This window comes from Motacilla alba, chromosome 26, assembly GCF_015832195.1.
Source record: "Motacilla alba alba isolate MOTALB_02 chromosome 26, Motacilla_alba_V1.0_pri, whole genome shotgun sequence".
Lineage (NCBI taxonomy): Eukaryota > Metazoa > Chordata > Aves > Passeriformes > Motacillidae > Motacilla > Motacilla alba.
In genome coordinates this window covers 6,161,675-6,184,150 of record NC_052041.1, presented here as the reverse complement: position 1 = coordinate 6,184,150, position 22,476 = coordinate 6,161,675, and the positions used below count along the sequence as shown (strand labels likewise).

Sequence of the window (22,476 nt, the reverse complement as noted above, 5' to 3'; positions counted from 1 at the left end):
CAACGTCTGTTTCTCAGCATTTATTTTTCTTATCTACCTGTAGTTAGCAACAGAAGTGTCTCAACGGAGGATGTCAGTATGTGGAAAAAGAAGCTGATAACCAACAGCTATTAAAACACAAACCTTTATATTAATAACCAATTCACAGAATCATAGAATATCCTGAGCTGGAAGGGACCAACAATGATCATGACGTCCAACTCCTGGCCATGCACATAGCCACCCCAATATAAGAGCAACATGATGATCTCCTCTCAAGAAATACTTCTGCAATAAAGTGTTCAGACCACCTGCATTCAAGAGATTGGCAGATTAAAAATGGGCAAATAACCTATTCATTAAAAGGATAAATTTGATTTTCATAATCAGAATTTACTGAACATTAAAAGAAAACTTGCTCATTCAGTGATCAATTGTATAACAGATTTAGCTCTAGCTGGCATGTGTCAGTACTTCCTCACCTATGGAGAGGCCATTCCATATGGGGAACACCACAGCTGTATTTCCAATTATCTGTAACTTCAGAGCAAACTTCTTCCACTACTCTATACAACAAACTCGAACTACTCGAAGCAGAGAAAAAGAACAGGGGCAACAAATCCACAGTAACTTCATTTTCGTTCTATGATTTCCAGCACAAGCCATGTACAAACACACTTCAAAAACCTAAATCATCTGATTTTAGAAAATCTTGCAGGGCCATGGCTTTAGTTAGGGTACAAATGGTACAATCAATCGCGGCCAGCTTCAAAGATACCTAGTAGCCCTTCTCCAAGTACGATAAATGACAAAATAAACATTTCAGCAGTGAACAAGAATCAAAGTCTAGAGAACAGGGCAGCAAACAACTGTTCCCCAGCAGATGTCTGTGACAACTGTCTGGCTGATATGCCATTAAATTCAGTGATTAACTTGCACCAATTGCGTTGTTTCAATTAAGACTGCCCAGGGAGCTGCTGGAGTCACCATCCCTGGTGGTGTTTAAAAAACATGTTGATTTAGCACTTGAGGTTTTGTGGTGCTGGTTGATGGCTGGACTTGCTGACCTTAAAGGTCTTTTCCACCCTTAACAATTCCACAATTCTATAACTTTATGTTTGCACAACCATGTTCGGCACAAGGTGAATGTTGTAAGCAAAATAATAATGTTGTCTAGGTCACGAGACAGAAAGAGTCCTCAGTTACAATAACAGAAGTTTCAATGCATTCAGAGTGCAGTGCATTACACTAGAGAAACTCACCATCCAGCATCTGTATGGAGCTGTCGCCAAAGGCTGGAGTCATTTATATTTGCTTAAGAGCTCACTAAATTAAAGACTGACACAGAAATGGAATCCTTGAAAGAAAGCACTTCAAATATAGAGACAGCTTTGAAGGCAAAGCCAAATCCAATTTCTGATCACAATTTGCAATCAACCAGAAGGCAGCTATGGCTGCGTACCCCAACAGGAACACCCAAACTAACAGCACAAAGTTTGTTCCTGTATCTATTGCATCATTCCTTTCCTATCATCCTTGTCTGACCATATAGGATCTGCAGTAATCCCTCTGAAATGCTCCACGATCACTAGAGCACAGAGCTTGTTACCCTCAGTAGATGGTTCTTTTCTCCTCACTTCCAGGACACACATGAACCTGAAGGTAAGAGTTTTAAAAGGTTACATTTTTATCTGAATACCAATATATCAATTGACCAATGTAATAAAACATTCAGCCAGGTGATGAAAACCCATCCTGCACCTACAAGCATAAGAATTACATTGGGCAAATCTGACAGCAGGCACCTGTCCTAACCACGTTAATCATTTCACAAAACTGCGAGTGGAATGTAGTCAAGATCCTTCCCAATTTTACTCTTCATTTTGAGTCAGAATCAGTCAGCAATTACATAGAGAACACTTGATTGTTACTAAATAAATTCATTTAAATTCCCAAATTCACTGTTCAGTCCCCACTGGCAGATCTACGGCAACAGCAAAGAAAAGGAAACCAACATCTTGCTGTTCAAATAAATCATGGGATGAAATAGAGATTAGCTTGACTTTACCTGCCAGTTTAAATTCTTATTAAGAGACTTAACGGGGCTTTCCCAGAGGCACTGTCAGAGCAATCAGGTGAAGCCAAGGCTGTGCTGTGTGTGCAGCACATCCTCACCTGCCCAGCACAGGGCACCCAGAAGGTTTACGGTGCCAGGAGGGTCTGACTGGAGAGGGCCAACTGCATCATTTGTTACTCTAAAAAATAACAGTGCAAGTCTAGCATGCAGGTTAAGAATAGTCTTTGCACAGCAAAATGCCAAATATCCTCTGCTTCTTAACATAATTTGCCATAGCACTGAGGTCAAGCTAGGTTTGCACGCATCACTCAAATTTTCTGTGTTTGAACCAGATGCACATTGTTACCTCAAAAAGCAGATTTTATTTTTATCTCTCTTTATTCGTTAAATAAGAAAAGCCTTGCACTTTGCATTTAGAATTTGAGAAAAGCCTTGTATTTGGCATTTAAAACTTAGACTGCCGAGAAACAACAAATACTGAATCTTTTCAGATCATTGCAGTCTGAAGTGAGCACCCAGTTCTGGTGTCCCAATTTCAAATTCTTTAGATAACACCAAGTTCTGTCAAAGAATTGGGTGTTTTTTTGAAAACAGGGTTTCTGTCTTTGCCATTTCCTTAATATCCAACATCTCTGCAGCCCCTTACCAGGAAGAGCAGCAGACATCTTAAGAACATAGTTCAAATAAAAAAAAAATCATATGTATTTGCCATAAGGCAATAAAAAAGGATTTCAAACAAATCTCCTGCCACCCAAAGGTAATTCAATAAAGCAGAAAGTGACTCAAGTCTTTTTTCTTTTTGCTGCATTTTACCCACTGTAAGAAACAGCTCACAGAAAGAACTTCCTCATGTAAAAGCTTTTTCACTATTCCTACAGCATGACACTTCACATTAGTGATCAGGTTTTGATGTCTGAATAGAAGAATACCCTATTTTTAGTAGACTTTTTACTGAGAGAACAATTGGTAGTTCTGAATACTTTGCAACTTTCCCTGTGGACACACTACCCGCACTTGTGTACAAATACAGACTGATGAAAAGGTTAATGAATACCCCGAAGATCCCATCCTCCACTGCCCCCGACTGGCTGCCAGTGTCTGATAAAAATAACTCCATTTTAAGCAGTGTCCAACACCACAGTTTAAATAGGGGCTCATCTACCCAATGGCTTTCATGCTCCCTCATTTCAGGTTCCATCCCTCCGCAAAGGCCAGAGAAAGCAAATAACCTCCTGTTTCGTATCAGACACACCTTTTGTTACAGAATTTGTGGTAAAATCTGACTGTGTCAAAATCTATTAAAGCTATGCAAATCACAGCATGGTAACAGAGTTTTCCAGCATCCACAGAGTTCCAATTCTCAGTATTTCAGATAAGGAATTGCTGGAGTAACACAAATGCTTCCAATGCTTCTTTACGAGGCAAGTGCCAGCTCCAGTGCCAGACAGCTAACAGCTGGGAATGAAGAGCTGTGCAAAGAACTTAAGTTTTAAAAAATGCGCTAAGAATATTGTTTCAGCAATAAAAACAGTTCTGATTTACAAAAACTTGTAGCTTCAGGTTCAAACCACAACTTGAGTTTAAATAAACCCAGGGCAGACCGTGAACCCACCAGATCTGACCAACATCCACCAACAGGGAGACACGAAAGGCCAACCTGAGTTGTGGCCACAAGGCATCTCACCTGCTCTCTGGGCTGCTCTGGGAGGGAAGTTCAAGGTTATTTCCAGCTCAAGACACCCAAACCTTCACATCAGCTTACAGGTGATGTTATTTCTGCACTCCCGTTGGCACTACGCAGGGGCCCTGGGGCACAAAACAAGTTGTCACCATGCTCTCAAACACCTCCTGCGAGCTATTTACTATGGTAGAAAGATAAGATGAAAAATTCAAATTAATAAGGCCATTCAGCCACCCAAACGAAGCCACAGTGAAGCGTTCTCAGTGTGGTACTTTATGGCTGAGCCGACATATGTAACTTTTCTCCTAAGTTCCTCAACTCCATATCGACAAAGTGACAGGAGATTTAAGAGATTTATACTATAAACCTAAACTTCACTTTGAATCCAGACACTTTAAAGGGGTTAAAAGACATCCTTGGCTGTGGAGGACCCACATATTCTGAAACATTTTGCAGAACAGAAAAATATACCACACAGTACAGTGTAAATAACATCCACTTCACTGCATTTATTTGCTATTCTGATGAACATTACGAGTCCCGTCCTAATGAATTCCTTTAGGTACTAGCAGCTTCTCCTAATGAGCATTAATTAAAGTTTTCCAGCATCTCTACCTTCACCACAGAAAAGTAATTACTCACTGCTGCCATACAGGAGGGAAATAAAATCCACAGGATTAGTTTTTTTTAGAGTGAGTAACTAGGGCAGAGAGGAAAGCCTGCAACTTAGAGTCAAGTTGTGTAGTCTGTAATCCCACAACATGACAAATACTTCAGGCCCTGGATTGAGTAAAACTGTTTTCCTGCTGCCTGTAAATAAACCACTAAATAGGGTTTAATAATAGTATCCAGGTGTGTCAAGGACATAACTACTTGCCTTTTTCAAAATGTATAAGAGGACACAGCACAAGCTATTACCTCAGCTGTTCTGCATGGTTTAACCCCCAGCTGCACACACCCATCCACAGTTCATACCTTATCTAGCAGGGAATACATTTTAAAAATATATTCGTTGTATATATAGCATATTATTGCCATGTAAACAAAAAGTACATGCATAAGTGGCATCTGAATATGTCAGATCTTAAGTCATAGAACCATAGAATCATCATAGCATAGTCTGGGTTAGAACAATTCTTTTTTTAAAAAAAAAACTGTTGTTTTTTTTTTTTTTTTAAACAGGGACCAACACTCGCTATGAAAGAAAACCACAGCAATTTTGTTGTCAAACTTATGTCATGAGTATTTTTTTAATATGCCAAATACAATTCATTGAAGTTCACATTCCAAACATCATCTTCCAAGGAAGCACTGTCAACTAAAAGGAAAGCCAAGGCAATACATCTCTCAATACATTCCTCAGCCCTGGAACACTACATTTGTTTACTTACTGGTACTTTCCCTCAATGGCACCCACAGTACCAAGCAATTTTCACAAACAAGTCCTCCCTGCACCAAAGCATTTCCAATCTAATCTCACTGAAAAGAAGATTAGTGAAATTACTGAGAGATAGTAGTTGCAGCAACAGAGGTAAAAGTACTTTCCTGGTACTTTTGGTCAGCTGATTTTTGAGGAATTCTTTGGAGCGATAAAGGATGAAACAAGCCATTAAACATAATTCCCAGGCCTCTGACTCTCTTTTACGTAACAGGATTCTGAAATTCCTCCACTGCCCCCCCCAAGTACATGCATTAGGAGGAAATCATTTCTACAAACCTAAAACTTTAAGGCTTAGTTATTTCCTGATAGTTCTGTGGTTTTAGAGGAAATAAACTGATGTTAATCCTCTTACGTTTAATGAATAGTACCAGCACACTCTGCTGCTTTTTGCTGCAACAAGGTCATGGCAAACCTGGTGTATAACCAAAGCAAAGTTGCATCTCCAGGCAATAAAATCTCAAAGAGGGAGACGGCTTAAGTGGTTTGGGTGTTGTTGTTGTCTATTTGGGAAAAAAAAATTGTGTCAAAATAATTTTTAAATCCATAGAATTAAAATCAAAGAAACTTCATAGGTTTTTCCTAGAAATCACTTAGAGGAAGGAAGTACTTAATCAGCATATCAATTTACACAAAGTTTAAATTCGTTATCAATGGGTTTATGCTTTGGTTTTTAATAATGTCAGCAAAAGAAGTAAGTTACATGCATGCACCTCTATACTCGGCTGCAGGACAAAGCTGGTAGGCAAAACCAGCTGCACAAACACTAGAAACGTGCCAGACACAGCACATGGTCCTCACTTCTGCTACAGTTACACTTTTGCTGTGATCGTCCAAAAACTCCTGCAGAGAAAAGGAAATCTTATATGAAAACAGGCACTTCTGTTTTGTGTTTCAATTAGTTTTTAAGAGAGAGATTTTTCTGCCCAAACTCACTCAGTTTTATGCTGAACATCCCTCCTATGATACATGTTGTGTGTCCAGGACCCACAGCACACACCCAAAACACCATGCATGCTTTTTCCTAAAGTTTAACTAAACTACAGCAACTACTGAAGAGACACAATACTTTTACAGGGATTACTCAACTAGACAGCAAACCACCCAGCCATCTAAAGATCACATCACAGAATCCCAAAAGTGTTTGGGTCAGAAGGGACCTTAAAGCTCATCTAGCTCCACCCCCTGCCATGGGCAAGGACACCTTCCACTAGACCATGCTCAAATACATACTTCATTTTCTTATATTTAAGTTAACTTAGTGAAAACCATCACACAAAAAAAAGCATGAAGTTGCCTATCTGCTGCTTTGTCTATTTCTTTACAACTTTTACCAACAGTAAATTATACCACAGGAATTTCATTCTCAATGACTTAAAATACCACGTTCTTTATACATAAAACCAAATGAGATATTTTTTTCTTAGAATACCAAGAATTAAAATTATTTGGATTCACTCAGCTGCCTGATTTCATGAGCTAAGACAAACATATTTACAAATAATCTAAGACCTACTCAAATACCTTAAAACCCATTTTAAATTTCTTTCTGGGAATATTTTTGGTCATTTGCCAGAAGCTGCAGCACTGTCAGACACCCTGCAGCAGTGGGTCCCAGCTCGAGGCCACAGAAAACTGAGATGCCCCAAGTGACTCCCATGGTGTTAACTGAAACATTTAGGAGGAGCAGAGAGATTTCAAGCAGGCTTAAGTTTGTCACACAAAACTTGGTGACACTGGAAAATTCAGACAAACAAGTTGAAAGGTACTGCTCCAGAGGAAAAAACACTTTCTATCCTAGCAGTACTTCCACTAACAACTTAATCGAATAAACTACATCACTGTATCCAAGAGTAATTAAGCAGCCACCTCAGAGCAATTTTTTTCTCTCATCTGTTCTTTCATCAACATGAAAGAGATATTTTTTAATATGTTTCTTCTACCTAAACACAACACTGGTGTTTATGCCACTGTGCCCTGCTCCTACCTTGGCTGGAGGACTGCTGAGAGGGCAGTGACGGTTCCAGCTTCTGCCACCAGTGTCAGAGACAGTCCTGGATAGTCCCAGCCTTACCAAACCAACCCAGTTTTGTACTACTACAACTGTGGTTGTAGTCAGATTTTTGTTACATTCAACTGAGAACAATCACCAATTCATAAAAAAATTACAGCCTTGAGACTCATACATATTGAAAAGTAGCTTTAAGCAAGCTTTTTTAAACATAGCCCTGAGAACACCCTTTAAAAGCCTCCTGTCAAAGTTACAACTAACAACCTGGCTGTGCTTTGCAAACAGAATCACATTTCCACACAAAACCATTACTTTAACAGGTTGCACAAGCACAGTGATATAAGCCTGAACAAAAGCTTGCTGTGATTGTGTTTCATATTGAAAGCTGCACCTGGACTAATGGCAGAATATGGCTGGGTGTAACTACTTGCATCTGCACCTTAAGCAACTGGGGACAGCTTTACGCGGGTTTTACAACCCCTTCGTCACCATTAGCACCTTTATGGTCTCCTTGACAAACACCCTTCCCACCTAAAGTACTTACTCCTGCTTTTAAAGCTGATCAGATTGGAAGCCATGTCATCCAACTTCTGCTGAAATAGCACCTGGGAGAAGATCCCAATTTCCATCGTGACCCAGAGAGGGCCCAAAAAATGATCAATTTAACACAAATTCAAACACCAATTAACAACAGAGATGACAAATTATTAGTAATTCTGATTTTTGTGATGATGTGGCAGATCAACACAAGTCTGCAATCTTCCTAGTGCATTTTTCCTCTCACCTTCTGTTCAACAGAACTACATAAGGAATTTACTCGCAAATAAAAAGAGCTCCTATTTTTCTGAATTCAAATCTAGTATTCTCTTCGAAGCAACTGTATTCTTCTATCAGATTTTGATCAGGAAAGCTCTTTGGGAAGGTAAGGCCACAGACTTAAAAAAAAAATCAGTTTGGTATGAGTACATCCACCTGTCAATCCTCTCATCCTCTGCACTAATGTTCTGTAATTCAAATAAAGCAATACATCTGAAGCACTTAGAGGTGTCACATCACAAAACTGCAGACAATGGTGGAAAGCACACAGAGCAGCAACACACATCTGCTTTGGACTGGGGTGTATTGAATCTATTGAGAACTGCAGGAAGGACTGGAAAAAGATCACATCAGTTCTGTCAGTATGAGCTGGGATGTCCTCCACGTGTTCCACTGGGAAAAAAAAAAAAAAAATCAAAGCACAAACTGACACTCACCAGAGGCCAGGCAGTCCTGACTGGAGACACAGAATAAATTCACCAGCTGGAGGAAGAGCTCCAGCCACAACTGAACAGAGACTCTGAAACAAAACTATAGAAAATCATGGTTTAACAGCTTCAGGAGCACTGAAAAAAAAATTAGTCCAAAGAAGACTTTTCATCCTTTTGCATCTTGCTGCATTTTTGGATTAAAGATCAGTTTTGACACAATGGAGCCAATGTGCATCCACTCCAAAACCAAGGGACCAAACTATGGGCTCTGGAAACATTTCTCAAGTGGAAGAGCTGTAAGACTCTGCCCATTTCCTCCCACATCCTCCTGATAGCGGTCATGAAAGGATAGTTATTGACACAGAGTAGCTGCATTCATCAAAGCTCCTTAATCTGGAAGGAGAGCACATTCCTTCCTACATAGTATCTGGCAACTCAGCCTGCAGAAAGAGGAACTTGTAGATATCAGTAGTAGTTTTTCTTATTTTAAGTCTCCAGTCTAGTTTTGGTGTATTTTAGTTACCATGCTGCTGTGAAGAAAGAAGGCACTCAGGGCTGTCCTGATCAGTATTTTAGCAATCCATTTGCATATACAAACATCTTTCTGCCTAATTCTGAATCATCATAGAATCACCATCCTAAAATGGTTTTAGGTTTTAAGGGACCTTCAAGACCATCCAGCTTCAATCCTCCCACCACAGGCAGCAATATCACCCCTAGATCAGGTTGCTCAGGGTCCTTTAATATGCATGCAACCATAGATTTTATGCAATCATAGAATCACAGACTGGTTTGGGTTGGAAGGGACCTTTAAGAGCACCAAAGTTCTATGCCTAAATCACATTTCTCCAATCTCTGTCCAATCTGGCCTTGAAAACTTACAAGGATGGGACAGCCACAGTGTCTCTGGACAACTTGTTTCAAGGCCTCACCAGCTTCACAATAAAGAATTTTTTCCTGATATCCAATCTAAACCTACTCTCTTCCAGTTTGAATCCATTCCCTTTTGTCTTATCACGACATGTGCTTCCAAAAATATCCATCTTTCTTGTAGGTTCCTTTCAGGTACTGGAAGGAAAGTAGATACCTATAGAGGATGAACTTAGCACTCAAATACCATGGATCTTACTAGAACATTCTATTTCACTAATGGAAATAGAAGACCCTGCAGCACCACTGGCCAGTTACAAGGCTAATGCCCTTATCCAAGTAACGCTAGAAAGGGAAGGTCCTTCAGCACACAGCACCCGTTGTTTGAATGCATGTAAGCAGGCAATTAGCTGAAAACCAGCACTACCCAAGCATGGCTAAAATACAAATGGACTCTCATTAGGATGAGCTGGCCCCTGGCAGCTTGCATGCATATCCATTCAGATATCCCACTGCACAAGCTGCCCTAACTCTCTGTATGGATGCTTTGCTCATCTAAACAAGATGATGATGATGAACTACACATAAACAGAGTGTCGTGGTTTGAGAGGAAGTGAGTTTTTGGGAGGTGGTGGTGGTCAAACCAATAGATGCTCAGATGTGAATATTGGCACCTGGTTTGGCCACTGAGGATATGGATACGCCTCTGAGAACACAGGGGTTAAAAGCAAGGAACTCCCAGGGGTACGCTCTCTCTTGGTTCCGGTGGATGGAGAGGTCAGACCTGCCCTGCCCAGCTGCGGGCTGGGCGGGGAAGCCACGAGGCCGAGGGAGGTAGGCCGGAGCCTTGGGCAGAGACGGGAGGTGAAGGCCCCTGTAGGATAAGAGTGAGTTCCCCACAGAGATGGAAGGGTGGAAGAACTCTGAGAGGCATCGGGCAGCCCCCCTTTCTCAGGAGGGAGAGACAGAGAGAGAGAGGTGCCAGTGCTACCTTGAAATTTGATAGCACTGGCCTGGCCGAGAAGGAGGAAGGGGGGGCGGCGAGAAGAGTGCCCGGCAGAGCCAGCGTGGGAGTTCGGGATGAGTAGAGACTGTGATTTTAACCCTTCTGTGGGATGATGGAAACCTTGCAAATGCTGATCCTCTGGGAGCTGAAGGAGAGAGAGACGGGGATAAAGTAGGAGGAAATGCGCAAGTGTGGTGCAAGTTGTGCAGGTGAAGAAGGACCGAGAGAAATTGAGAAGAATTTTAGGTGGGAGGAGATGATGGAGTGGCTTTTGGCTGGACTTTTCTTGTATGGCCATGGACAGAACCTTTCCTGTAATACAGAGACTGCATTTTAGGGGGAGGCGATGGCTTGGTGCCAAAGGAGTGATGTGAGCAGAGACGACAGGTGATGAGGTGATGGTGCTCTCGAGACCCCTCGGCCCCAGGGGGTGAAATATTGGGGGGGACTAGTGTCCCGAAAAGGTGAGAGACTGTCATTTTCTCCCGGAACTGGGAGAAGCATCCTTGAAAAGGGAACCCTAAAAGCAGCTCTGGTCCATGTGCAGTGGTGAGAGCACTGAACATGGAAGGAAGAAGTCACGAAGGTGGTTGCTGAGTGATGTGGAAACACAACTGGACTCGGCTGTGTTTCCAGGGGAAGCCTGTGGCGCAAGAGGGACTCCTCTCTCCTTGATGAAATGAGAGGTGATTGTCAGAAGGGTGGAGATGGACTGGGTTGATTATTTGAAGGGTGATGGACTGGTAAAAATCTAAGGTTTTGTTTTATGCTGTGGGAAATTGAGTGGGGGGAGGAGAAATGTTTGAAAGGTTTCCATTTTGCTCTGTGTGTTCATTTTATTATAATTGTAAGATAATAAAGTTTTTTTTCTTTGTTCACAAGTGGAGGCCTGCTTTGCTCTGTCTCTGATCGCATCTCACAGCAGATACCAGGGAGAGGATATGTCTTCATGGGGGCACTGGCATTGCGCCAGCGCCAAACCATGACACAGAGGTATGGTTATCATCTCAAAGTTCATCTAGAATTTAAGTTTTATTTAGACAGCTTAGATCCCCGCATCAGTCCCGAGTACCACTGGCAGAGTACTCAACACTGGCCTTCCACAGACTGTGCTGAGTCAATCCCTATCCACAATGGACCTGTGGATTTTCTGGCTAGTCTGCACACACCTGAGAGCATCCTCACGTGGGATACGATACTCAGCCCTGGCACACTGGTCTTGTTCTCCCCCCTCAGCTAATCAGGTTGGACATTAGGAAGAACTTCACAGAACAGGTGATTGGGCATCGGAATAGGCTGCCCAAGAAGGTGGTGCAGGAGGTGATTAAGAAAAGACACTATTTAAGAAAAGACACTGTCCCTGGAGGTGTTTAAGAAAAGACTGGAAGTGGCACTTAGTGCCATGGCACTGGTTGACAAGATGCTGTTAGGTCATAGGTTGGACTTGATGATCTCAAAGGTCTTTTCCAACCTAGTTGATTTTGTAACTCTGCAATAAAGACAGAACAAGAATGGGAAGGACATATTTCTTAATCAACAAAATGGTCCATCATTTGTGATGTGCAGTTAACAGATGGCGTTCAAATTAACATTCATATCCTTCAAGTGTTTTATCAAACAAGCCTAAACAGCATTTTGAAATTTCCATTTTAAATCTTCTATGAGCTTGCAAGAAGTATCACAGATTTTACTGCTGTCAAGTAAAGCTGTTACTGCCTTTAATGAGGGAGTGACTATATTATGACTTGAACTAAAGTAGTCCAGATCCTGCTGTCCAAGGTCATCAGGTCACCTGCACAGACTTCACCTGGAAGATGGAGCACCAAATTCACCCTTTAAAATGCACAGGCAGACTGTGAGCATCAAGACCTTAAAAACACCCTACAATTCAGATTCAAGGAGACAAATCCCTCCTTGTCAACCCCTGACACTGGATCCCCTCAGAATTCTGTCCTTCAGCACCCAAGCCTGAAGAGCCATGGGGCACACAAAGGTCTGCTGGCAGAGCACTCCATGCCTTTCAAATGATGGTTTCAGTTTTGACTGAGGAAAATCATGAAACACAGGACCGTGAAATGCAGTAACACAATTACATGTCCTTTAGAATTCAGACATATTATGTGCCTACCAGGGACCACCAGCTCCTGGCCCTCACTCCCTTCATCTCAACCACCCACATGGTCCCATGCACTCTCCCAGATGCCTTTCAAAACTTGGCAGGTTTGGATGGCTCTGGATCAAAAGGGAAGCCAAATTCAAAGTCATAGGTCTTCATAGAGAATGCCTTGTCAACAACTTTCCCAATTACATATGCCCTGACTGGAAAACTGCCACTGAGCAGCTGTGGGAGCCTCACAAAAAACAACCAAAAACCAGTATGTTTTAAAATACTGTATTCAAGGACACTAAATCCAACAGAGAAAAGGACTACAAAAATCATCTGATGGTGGTACATATGTTCCAGTATGGGAAAAATTGCTGAATCTGAAGATTCAATTCGATCTGTTCCAAAAGTTACATAAAATCAGCACAAAAATGCTACTTCTCTTTGTACAACTCACCAGCATTGGGTTTACAAGCCCCAGACGACTATGCTAAACAGCACAGGTCCTTACAAGACTCCAGCAGCAGTTTTCTTCTGTTGAAAAAAACATTCCTCTGTTTTAACCAGTTACTAAGCCACAGGAGAATTCTGCTCTCGTATTTTGGCAGCTACACGGCCACACCATGCTCACTCAGCAAGATCCTCATCCAAGTCAGTGATACCTTACTGAAAGCCTACTTGAAAATCCACCTCACCAAAATACTCTGATTTGATTAAACCAGCCAGTGAAAGCAGCCCACTCTCATTAAGTGCTATTGGTTCACATGCCCAATATTCTCCTCCTCTTCTAAAACTCAAATTTTAATCAACTTGCTGGAATAACCAACGAGCCTCTGCTAATCTTCTGGACCCTTTTCTCATCAGTACGCTATATTCCCCACTCCTGTTCCTTCCACACCACCCCTAATTTAAGGAACAGGTAACACACTACTGTTAATACTTGACATCTAGAAGTCCTCATCAACATCAGCTGGCTCTTGCCCTTTTCTACTGCTAATTGCAGCAATTCTTCTAAATGTTTTCTGCCAGTTTTGACATCACTGTTATACAAATTCCCAGCACAAGAATATTCCTATTTCCCTCCATAGGAAATACAAGAATTCCCTTCAAACTATAGTTTCATCTTCCACAAGCTTTCTCTTTTAAAAAGAGATTATTTTCTATCTTAAACAATTTGTCCCTCTTTTTTAAATCCTCTTAGTTCACATCTAAATTGCAGCTGTTTGTTCTTTTCCATTTTCTCTCTTCAGAAAGGATTTCCAATTCTGTAAATTAAGACCTTTTTCAAAACCAACCAGGCTTCTGTAGGTGCTTTTAAGATGTGCGTCTGTTTCATTTTTTTTTGATTGTTGTTTTAATTTAGCAAGTCATATGAATCAGGACCAACAGAACAGTCTCTATACAGAAAATGACTTTCCATTAGTGGTCAAACAGGGACAACCCGACTTAAAATATATATTACATAAAGTCAAATAGCACCCAGCAGTTACCAAAGAAGAACAAGACAAGTATTTAGCAAAGAAGTTCTATGAGAAATATTATAGACTCCAATCATAGAAATACTGATATCCATGGGGATTCAGAGAAAAATATTTTATCCCAAGACACCTTCTTGTAAGGCAGCAGGCTCACACCTGGGTTGCCTGACCAAGAAAGCAGTAGGTAACTCTGGAGCTCATGAATTAACTCATGCAGCTGCAGGTGCCACTATTCAGCATTAATTTTACATTAAACAGGCACGTTGATAAATATGATTTTATCACAAGCATTAGTTAATTGAGGTGTACTCAAAAATAATACAAATCTGTGGGAAAAAAAACAACAGTGCGAGTTTGTTCTCCGGGTTTTTACCTTTGCCAAATGGGAAACCAACAGGATGAAGCAACGGCAGTCCGGGGCTCCATCCCGGCCATTCCCCAACCACCCTCGACCTCTGCAAGCAGCGGGTTATATAAACACCACAGAAAGCACCTCCTGCACCTCCGAGACGAGGAGGCAGGCACCGGACCCTGCGGGGGCCACTGACTCGCGGACCCGGAGGCCCGCGAGGGTCACACCCGCAAAAACACCGCATCGCAGCGGCGCGAAGCCGGGCATTCCGGGCGGGGAGAGGACCCTCGGGAGAAGCCGCCGGGACGGGACGGGGGAGCGAGCACCGCCCCAGGACACCGGACTGCCTCCCCCCCCTTACATCACCCCCCTCGACAGCGGCGCCTTCCTGAACCCGCGGAAACTTTCCCAGCGGGGCACCCGCGCCCCGGATTCCGCCCGGTTGCCTCCGGGCGCCGCTTCCCGCCGCGGCCCTCCCGCCGCCCCGCAGGGCGCCGGCGCGGCCGGGCCTACGCGCGGCCGGCTGGGCGGCGGCGGGAGGGCCTCGGTCCAGCTCGGCGGCGGAGGGCGCTCACCTGGGCGCACGGTCTTGAGGCGCACGGGCTCCCTGAAGTGCCGCACCACGGCTAGCGTGTCGCGGTGCGTGAGGCCGCTCACCGGGGTACCGTTCACCTCCAGCAGCACGTCCCCCGGCGCCGGCGCCTTGCCCGAGAGCAGCGCGGGGCCCGGCGCGCCCTCGCCGCCCGCGGGCAGCCGGCCCGCCAGGTACGGGAACTCGCCGCGCTCGGCGCCGCCGCGCAGCAGATCGGGGTCGGGGCCCGCTGGGCCGCCCCAGGACACCACGCACTCCTGCACCTTGCTCAGCCAGTGCCGCTTCTTTCGCAGCGTCTTGGACATGCCGCAACACGGGGCGACGCTACCCACCCCGCGCCGCCGCCGCCGCTCCCGCCCCGGCCGCGGCTGCCGCCCGACTGCCGCCCGGCCGCGCCGCCCCAGCCCCGCCTCGCCGGCCCCACCCCCCCCAGGCTCCGCCCTTCCCGTCTCCGCCGCGCCCCGGACGCGGCCCTGGCGCGGCGCTGCCGGTCACAGGCCCTGCGCTGCCTGGCCGGGCCGGGCCTAGACCGGGCCCTGCCGGGACCCCCTAGGAGCTGCGGCACGGTCCGGACGTGGCCCTCTGCCCCGGAAGGAGCCCCTCGGGCAATCCCCGCCTAGGCCGAGATATCCCCTCGGCCAGGAGTTCCCCAGCCAGCGCCAGTTGCAGCAGGGTCCCCTCTCAGCGAGGGCTTGCGTTGTGTAGGATCTTTCCTCAGCCAGGAGCTCCTCAGTCAGTGCCCATCCCAGGGAGGGTCTCCTGTCAGCAAGCATCTCTGTCAGGATCTCTCCTCAGGCAGGAGCCCCCCTCAGCCATGGTCTTCCTCAGCTAAGAGCCCCCAGTCAGCTCCCACCTAAGGAAGAGTTTACCTTCAGCCGGGGTCACCCCTTAGCCAGGAGACCCCCTTTCCAGCTGGGTTCGAGATAGGTGTGAGAGCTGAGGTGAGGTGTCCATGATCCGCTCTCATGTTCGCGTTTAGTGCCTGCACAGCCAGCCAGGCAGAGACGCCACTCCTGTGTGCTCCCAGCCTTCCCGTGGATATTGCCACTGGAACCAGTTGGTTCAAAGCAGCGTGAGCACCTCAGGCCACAGCAGAGCTCTGAACAGTGGGTACAATTTAAATATAAACAGATGCAGGTACTTTTTCAACTGAAAAACACAAATCCAGTGGGTTTTCTCTTCATATGAGCCTGTTTATTTAGCTGTGATTCACAGATCTCAGCATAGCAATTAACTCATGCCAGGTGTAGATTACATGCCAGGTATGTGACATGTACATCCCAGCATTTGGGAGCACAGTGCAGCTGCTGAACAAAGGAAACACTAAAAAGTATGAACCACAGGAAAGTTCATTCAAAATCAGTGTCACTGCTATAAAAGCTGGAAATTAATTCTTTGAAAGCTTTCTGGTTCAAATTGCAAATTTCACTGCCCAGTCCTATTTTTTTTTCCTTAATCGCAAACAAATCGCAAACAAAGCGCAAACAAATCACAGTTGAATAAGAGTGGTTCAAAGCCAGGCACTTGCTGTTCTCTTGACAGACATATCCAGGACTGTCTATTTGAAAATTGTGTGACCCTAATATATATTTATCTGAAGGCAAACTTTTAAACATGTCATAAATTAACTTTTACAGGAGCAGAAGCTGCCATGGAACCAGACCTTACCAGGGAATTTTGTAAAGCTTAGAGAATAAACCCAAGCCTCAAGAGAAGTCTTTGTCACCCTGGGCAGACTAATCCCTGGTGTCTGCACTCCTCACCTGGGAAACGAGAATGTATCAACCCAGCAGGCTGTAGATGGAGATCAATGCATGCTTCACCAATGCAAAGCTGCACCATAAATCTGCCTGTATTTCATAAACACATCAGCACAGCAGGCAAATGAGAGGCAGTTCCAGCAGGAATAGCATCCACACAGGGGTATATCCTTCTTTGCTCCTCTTTCACAAATAAATAACCATTCTTGAGCAAGGCAGAACTACTGATCATTGCATACAGTAGAATCAGAGAATCATAGAATATGATCATCAAGTCCAACTCCTGACCCTGCACAGAACAACGCCAAAATCCTACCACATGCCTGAGAGTGTTGTCCAAACACTCCTTGAGCTCTGACAGCCTTGGGGCATGACAACTGCCCTGCCCTGAGGAGACTTTTTGGTGCCCAACGACCCTCTGGGTAAAAGAACCATTTCCCAGTATCCAGCTTAAACCTCCTCTGACACAGTTCCATGTTGTGCCTTCAGTACTACTATCACTGGTCACCAGAGAGCAGAGATCAGTGTTGAATGTCTCCTCAGTAATCCTATAAACAGCAAGATTGTTTGGCTTGGAATTTTAGATGTTTCAACCAAGATTTTACAGTAAATCAGATAGTAAATACAGATCCTGTGTATGCCTCAATTTTCCAGCTGCATATTCAACGTCATTTTGCACCTGAAACATCACAAATCCTTTTAAACTAACACTCATGAAATGAAAGACACCTCAGTTGAATGAAGCTCTGTAACCCTGTGACAGAGAATATGGGAAAAAACTGGTTTGTTTGTTTGCTTGACACCAACAACTGCCAACAGGTTAAAAGCTTGGGCAAGGGATGAGTCTGCCCCTGACCTGTGTTGTACTGCTTTGTACAATGACAGCAGTGTTCAGTTATCCTCAGGCTGGCAAAAAAAAAAAAAAAAAAGCGCGGAGGGGAGAACAACAAAAACAACAAATAAGGAATAAGGCACTTCTGAAACAAGGGGAATAATTTCCAAGAGCAAGTGTCATGGAGGGATCTACAGGACATACAGTCATGGTCAAGCATTAAAAAGTAACTACAGAGATTGCTCCACATGTGCCTGCTCCAAGTATGGTTGGATGCTGCGGTAGGAGATGAACTGAGAGGACTTGTTAATGTCAATAAAGAAGCAACCTACGCAAATTCCCCTCCACTACTTGCTCTGGGAGGCAGATGATGTGATCAAGCACCTGCAAAGAGGGAATAAAGGCCCAGTCAAACCCTGAGGGGAGAGTCATGCGGTTGTACAGAATTACAGCATGGGTTTGAAGTCTACATATTGGATTTAGAACCTAAATGCAGTAATGGACTATTTAAGTCTAGATCTAGAACTTAATGCTTTGAAGAATAAACAAGGTTGGAGAAATGCAGTAAAGTGCATGGCTGAAAGAGGCAAGCAGGACTGAGTTATTCAGGAAGCGAGGACCGAGCATGACAGGACCAGGGGACTATTGGCAGGGAGCTCCAGTGGCAGAGCCACTGCTACTGAATTACAGAATCACAGATCACAGAATGGGTTAGGTTGGAAGGGACCACAGTGGGTCATCTGGTCCTACCTCTCTGCTTCCAGGGTCATACCAGATCACATGGCACTGGATTGTGTACCATTCATCATCTCCAGGGAGAGAGACTCCACACTCTCTCTGGGCAATCTGTTCCGGTGCTGTGTCACTCACGTATAAAGAAGTTCTTCTTCATATTCAGGTGGAACTTCCTGTGCATCAGTTTCTGCCCATTGCTTCTTGTCCTACTGTTGGGCACCAAGCAGAGCCTGGTCCGTCTACTTGGCAGCCCTCCTTTAAACACTTACAGACATGGATGGGCTCCCCTCTTTGTCACCCCTTCTTGAACAGGCCCAGCTCCCTCAGCCTTTCCTCATAAGAGAGATGCTCCTGTCTCTTGATCAACTTTGTAGCTCTAAATTTAACAACTGGGAATGGTCTGTGCTGGAATAAAACTCTGGCTAATGGGTGTCACAGGCCAGCTCTCCTCTGCATGTGGAAGTGACTGGCAAAGTACACTATTCATCCATTCATTAGGAATGGCAGAAGCTGTTGGTTTGGTGATGTTTTATAATTTTTACCATCCATTCAGCCATTTTTCTTCACTTGGGTGTGTTTCTGATCATCACCCACTAAAATCCTTTGTTTGACCTTCCCCTTGCTGTCAGCCTCCTTCACCAGCAGTGAGTTAGCATCTGTAAGCGGTTCATCTCTGTCAGGGGTTTTACATCTTTAATAGGATATGAAATATCTGCCGCAGACTTGTCAAGTTTTATAACCCTGTTCACAAGGATTTGGGATAGCTGGCATGGTCCAAAAGGCTGTCCCAGTCTGTCTCATAAAAATAATCCCCAGCTCCTCTCTGATTCCTGCTCCTTTTCAGCAGTCACTTTCTCTCTCTTCACTGAATATCAGCTGCTTGAGCAGCCTGGGGAAACAAGGAGGACCAGTCAAAGCTCACAGAGCAGCACTACCAGCCCTCTGTGTCTGTGCACAAACTTCTCTGGAAAATGCAAAAGGAAACTCAATTTTCATGGGCATTGATGCCCACTCCTGTCAGTCATCACCTCCCAGCCTGAGTCCTGCACAATGAGGTCTGAGCTTGTCTTTCACAGACACCTTGAAATATCTAAGTGGACTGGAACCAGTGACAGAGGATTGAGGTGTTATCCTGCCCTCTCCAGTTCCACTAGCCCTACTGACCGAGGAGAGGGAGTCTGAACTGCTAACAGTTCTCTTGGCTTCTAGAAAAGAGGATGAAGGAAGAGCAGTGGAGTGTTAGGAAGTGAAAAACAAGTCTCCTTCCCCGCCCCTACATTTGGAGGGAGCACTAGGGTTACCTATGTGTGCATCAGTCTTCTCCTGGGATCGCTCCCTGGTGTTTGAGGTGTGATTTCAGACTGACACAGCCAACCTTTCTTTGACTGCTATGGACACCACTGACTTCATCACTTTGTCACTCTTCCAACTGCTTGTACCTTCCAGAAAGCCTCATTTGAGCAGATCAGCCTTGTCCAGCGTAAGGACAACTGCCTTCGTTATTCTGAGCAACAGCTCATGCAGATCTGGTTACATTACTTGTATAAATCTAGATGATTAATACATTCCTTGTCTTTCCATGATTAGTATTTAAGCAGCAACATGCAAGGGTTTACACAGAGTTATTTAGAAAAGACTGTCCCCATTCTTATTTTTGAGTGTTAATAATGTATCTAGAGTCTCAGTAGATCTGTCATAAAAAATATTATCAAAGGAACCAAGATAGGTGCAGAATTATTTGCTGTTTAGAAAATCCAGACACATCACAGAAAGCAATAATAACACAAAATAACTTTGATAAAAGTTTTACAGAGAGAATTTTTTACAGCCCCTGCTGAAATTACAGCTCATATTGAATAAGCTGCTTACAAAGGCTTTAAGTTAATTTACATTTTAGTACAGGAAGTAAAATAATGCACTCTGACAGAAAAAAAGTTCACCTCAAGGCAGAGGTCACCCAGCTATGGCTACAGTAGAGGTAGAACTTTGGAAAAAATATACACCTGGGGTTCAGAGGTCCCTTGGGTTGGGGCTGTACATGGCAACTCACCCAGAGCTCCCCATGCTTGAGATGTAAAAGTCTCCTTATTTTCTGTGGCTTCCACAACACTCTTGCTGAGAGGTGTCATGGCTGAGCACCCACTGAGAAATAAATTGTCTTCCCACTGCACTGTGTCCAGTTCTGGATCGGGTTCCTCCCTTTCAACATGGTTTTCAGCACATTGCAAAGGCAGTCTCAGAACCAGAGCTTATGTACAATGTCACCGTTCCTCTGAAAACACTGGTGACACACCTTTCTCTATGTTATTTTTTTGTTATTTTTTCCTCCTGTATCAGCCAGACAAAAATCCTCCCACTACATTATGACATTCATAATTCCGGAGCTCCTGTCCTATTATAATTTTGTGATTAAATTATTGCTCTAAATACAGGGAAAGAGTTTTTCTAGATTCTTTTTTTCTCCTGGCAGTGTTTGTACAGCAACACATGTCATTGTAGCCAAAACCTGATTAATATTGCTGGGTTTTGTTAATAAGTTATTTACAAAGGACTGTTTGGGAGTAAATGGGATCTGATAGAAGCTTCATAGGTTTACCATTATACTCCACCGTTATCATTTAGAGGCAGCTTCTTTTGTAGTCATTAATGAATAATGACCATATGATAATCTTCCGAGCTCACCATTCCAGCACCAACCTTTCCTCTTATAATGAAGATATTAAAGTTAATTTCCCTCTCACAAAGCAGGGACTTTTCTTTCTTTGCTGATGTATCTGTTTTACAGATGTCACTTCTCAGCTCCCACTGCTGGGCTCAACCTCACTGAAGGATGAGGGGAGGGAGTACACAATGCTTCATCTTTCAATATCATCCCCTTTCAATGTCAGCCCCCTTTCAATGTCAAACCCAAAACCAGTTTTGCAAAAAAAAGAAAAAAAGAGTGTGTCCTGTTGTTAGCTGGCTCCTGTAGGTTTTGGACGCTATCTGTTATTGACATAAGGGTCAGGAATCGTAAAATAATGAAATCATTTAGGTCAGAAAAAACCTTTATGACTGTCAAGTCCAACCATTAACCCAGGACTGCCAAGGCTACCACTAATCCTTGTCCTCAAGTGCCACATCTACATATCTTTTCAATCCCTCCAAGGATGGTTACTCCAGCACTGCCCTGAGCAGCCTGTTCCAATGATGGACAACCCTTTTGATGATGAAATTTTCCTTAGTATCTCATGTAAACCTCCCCTGGTGCAACTTGAAGCCATTTCCTCTCATCTTGCTGCTTTACTTGGTAGAGGAGAGAATAATTTGGGTTGTAAAAGACTTTTGAGATCCTTGAGTCCAATGTCAGGATCTTTCACTGGTCTCCAGAGTATGGTGTGATGCTTTTCATTTTTAGATGAATGAAATAAGATCCCTTAGGCAAAGCTGTGCTCCCTGCATGTTAGACATGCTGAAATGCTTCCATACAGCAGCCTTTTGATATGTCTGACACCCAGACTCACACCTGGGCCTGCCTAAGTGTCATCCTCAAGAATGGCCTCGTCCCTTTAAACATTCATGTGCTCTTGCTTCTGCTCATGTATTTTTATTACTAACAGGTTTCCTAGCTGATAACACAGCAGCGAATACATTATTCAGCCTGAATTGCTGACTTTACTGCTGGCTGTCTCCATTACAGCAACATCCTCCAACACTTATGGGTAGGGATCTCAAGATTCATCTGAGTGTCCTGGCAGAACATGGCTGATGCTGCAGGGCTTAATGGGGAAAAGCAATGGGATGGGACCAGAGCCAGGGATCTCTGTCCAGACTCCACTCACAACCCCGGAGCATGCAAGCCCAGCTCCTCCACTCACCTGTGAGCCCCAGGAGATGCAGGGGAGGCAGGAGAAGCTTCCTGGGGCTGAAGTGCCACTTGTGCTTCTTCTGTTACATTACAGAGCTGCTACCACTGTGCCACATTCCTTCCCCTCTTCTCCCACATAAACTGTGAACTGAGCAATTACCTCTGAGTCGCACAGGGGGGCTGTGAATCTTAATTAATTTGTGGGTTTCAGTTCTTTGTCCTCTCAAAATTCAGTGTGTTTAATTCCTTCATTACTTCCCAGTTAATAGTATTATTTATTTGAGTCAGGGTAGTCCCCACAAGACTGTGCGATGGTGGGTTCCCAATTCCACATGATATGCTGGGCAGGCACAGACTCCCTGCCCTCCCTAACACTAACTAAAACAGGAAACAATTTGGTTAACTATTAGGAAGTAGTTCTTCCCTGTGAGGGTGCTGAGGCCCTGCACAGGTGGCCCAGAGAAGCT

General features: G+C 44.1%; 1 protein-coding gene across 3 annotated transcripts in view; it reads right to left on the bottom strand.

Annotated features, from left to right (window-relative positions):
• The window catches only part of MAGI3 (membrane associated guanylate kinase, WW and PDZ domain containing 3), a 57,109-nt gene extending 41,874 nt beyond the window's left edge, over positions 1 to 15,235 (bottom strand). For all 3 annotated transcript variants that reach the window (XM_038162361.1, XM_038162362.1, XM_038162363.1), the window contains exon 1: positions 14,819 to 15,235. In XM_038162361.1, coding sequence (XP_038018289.1) covers positions 14,819 to 15,140 — 322 coding nt within the window. In that variant the 5' untranslated portion in view covers positions 15,141 to 15,235. The remainder of the gene's footprint in view (positions 1 to 14,818) is intronic.
• Positions 15,236 to 22,476: the final 7,241 nt, after the last annotated feature.